General features: G+C 31.4%; 1 protein-coding gene across 2 annotated transcripts in view; it reads left to right on the top strand.

Moving 5' to 3' along the window:
- The window catches only part of LOC144955855 (serine/threonine-protein phosphatase 2A regulatory subunit B'' subunit delta-like), a 237,477-nt gene that overhangs the window by 212,200 nt on the left and 22,777 nt on the right, over positions 1–2,500 (top strand). For both annotated transcript variants that reach the window (XM_078886065.1, XM_078886064.1), the window contains one exon: positions 1,650–1,752. In XM_078886065.1, coding sequence (XP_078742191.1) covers positions 1,650–1,752 — 103 coding nt within the window. The remainder of the gene's footprint in view (positions 1–1,649; positions 1,753–2,500) is intronic.

Here is a 2,500-nt window from a genome sequence, read left to right as displayed (position 1 = left end):
CCCAAGCTGAATGTTGTACCACTCAACCACAAAGTCGCACTGAGTTTGTTACCAATCAGAATGCACAAGTTGAAAGCCGGGAAGGTGGCGTGGTGTTGGCATGATATAGAAGGAACGAAATTGACGTCACTCAGCTCTTTGTTATTATTTTTTTTTTTTTTAGCCAGCCATGTTTAGGAGTAGTTCTCACTAAATTCTATCAATCAGACTATACCGTTCAAGGTTACACATCGTTTTGTGCGTCGTCGCTGTACGTTATATCCGGCTGGCGGATGTTGTGAGTGTATTTGGATAAGCGCCCAGCATGGATATTGAGGGTTGTATGATACGACATGCTTCTAAAAGGTCATGTTTTTATTCCATTACAGTATTTGTAGAGGAGGACGTCTGCGATCGGCGTTGTTATTTGGCAACAAACAACCATGAAAGGGGTAGTTGTATGTACTTAGTACGTTTGTACAAAATAAATCAATTATGTCGCTGAGCAGCGTCTGCCGTCGTATGACAAAAGGACGTAAATGACATGGGGTTAGTTTTGAACTATGGCCGGAAGTGTGTTCGGAAATTTAAGGATTTATTTTATGTTTCAATTTCAAATTGGTGTATTTCTGATAGTATAAAATTGCACATTACCACGTGGCCAAGATGGTATTGTGTGACTTGAAATGAGGATTCCCATAATATAAATAGCTCATTTTTTGTTTACGTAGGCACTTGCGTCATTTTACCATATGACGGCAGAGCGGGCGTCAGTATCCAAAACGAAGGGGAGATATTATGTAAGATAGCGCACAATGTATTTTATAGAGATGGAACTGAATATAGATTTACTATAAAATATATCCATATTCATTTGAATTTTTTTTTCAGAGGCATGCTATCGCAACACTAAACAAATAGGGTATATAATATAATATGCCTTATTTATTCAAGCGCTTTGAGGCTTCGGCATTTAGCGCTATAAATGAACACTTTATTATTATTATTATTATTATTATTATTATTATTATTATTATTATTATTATTATTATTATTATTATTATTATTATTATTATTATTATTATTATTATTATTCCCCCTAGGCGGTCATTTGGAGACTAATTTCCATTTGATAAACACTGCATGTTCGCCTATTATTAGATGGCCACCATTTTTTTTAACAAGAAATATTTTCGTGCGATATCAGTCAATGCTTGTTTATATCTCAGGACCAATTCACACCCGATTCGAGTGCGGTAATTGTTTATAAAACGCATCATTGAAAGAGGCTCGTAGTTTCACGTTCATGTCTTCTACCCGTGGCCGGTATTTTTATTTATTTATATTTATTTATTTATTTATTTATTTATTTATTTATGTATTTATTTATCTATGTGTTTATTTATTTATTTATTTATTTATATTTATTTATTTATGGATGTATTTATTCATTTATTTATATTTATTGATTTATATTTATTTATTTATTTATATTTATGTATTTATTTATTTATTTATGTATTTATTTATTTATTTATTTATTTATTTACGTATTTATGTATTTATTTATATTTATTTATTTATTTATTTATGTATTTATGTATTTATTTATGTATTTATTTACGTATTTATGTATTTATTTATATGTATTTATCTATTTACAATGGCAGACTGTTCCAGAGTTGTCACGACGAGTCATCACGGTTCCAGAGATTGGCCGGAAAGCCTGGCAGCAAAGTGCTGGAGACTGACGATTTCGAAGCCATGATTCAGGTAGGTGGTCATGGTGGCACACTGTTACAGTGGTGGTGAGAACCATTGCTGTTGTTGTTGTTGTTGTTGTTGTTGTTGTTGTTGTTGTTGTTGTTGTTGTTGTTGTTGTTGTTGATTTGTCATGTCTCGTGCGTTCTACATGTTAAGCGTTGTTGTTGTTTGCTAGGGACTTCTTATAAAGCGCTTCGAGCACATTCAGTGCATATTGCGCTATAAAAATGATCCTGTTTGTTTTTTTTCTCTTTATTGCTTTTGGTGTTTTTTGAGGTTTTTAATTGTTTTAATTTTTTTTATTTTTTTTTTTTGGGGGGGGGGGGGTCTATTTGTTGTTAAGTGCAACCGTATTTGCTTTATTATTATTATTATTATTATTATTATTATTATTATTATTATTATTATTATTATTATTATTATTATTATTATTATTATTATTATTATTATTATTATTATTATTATTATGTTGAAAATATACCTTTTTTCTGAGAAATATCATTCCTGCCTAAAAGTATTTATTATCTGTTCTCCGAATCTGTGGTTGAAATTCCAATGACATTAAGCAGGAGAAACGATAAATAAATAAATCACCAGGGCACAGGCAGCAACGCCTCCGATCAAAACTCAACGTTTTATTCTGATCGCTATCAGAGCCATTCTTACTTCATTCATCATTCTCGTGTTTTTAGTTATCGTGATACTAGACTACGAGGCATACGTACTTAATCTCTCATGTTAATATCTGTGGCTGTTG

The sequence above is a fragment of the Berghia stephanieae genome, chromosome 10 (assembly GCF_034508935.2).
Source record: "Berghia stephanieae isolate SIO BIC M18660-M18661 chromosome 10, UCSD_Bste_1.3, whole genome shotgun sequence".
In the NCBI taxonomy this organism is placed as follows: domain Eukaryota; kingdom Metazoa; phylum Mollusca; class Gastropoda; order Nudibranchia; family Aeolidiidae; genus Berghia; species Berghia stephanieae.
This window is presented reverse-complemented; position numbering and strand designations above follow the sequence as displayed.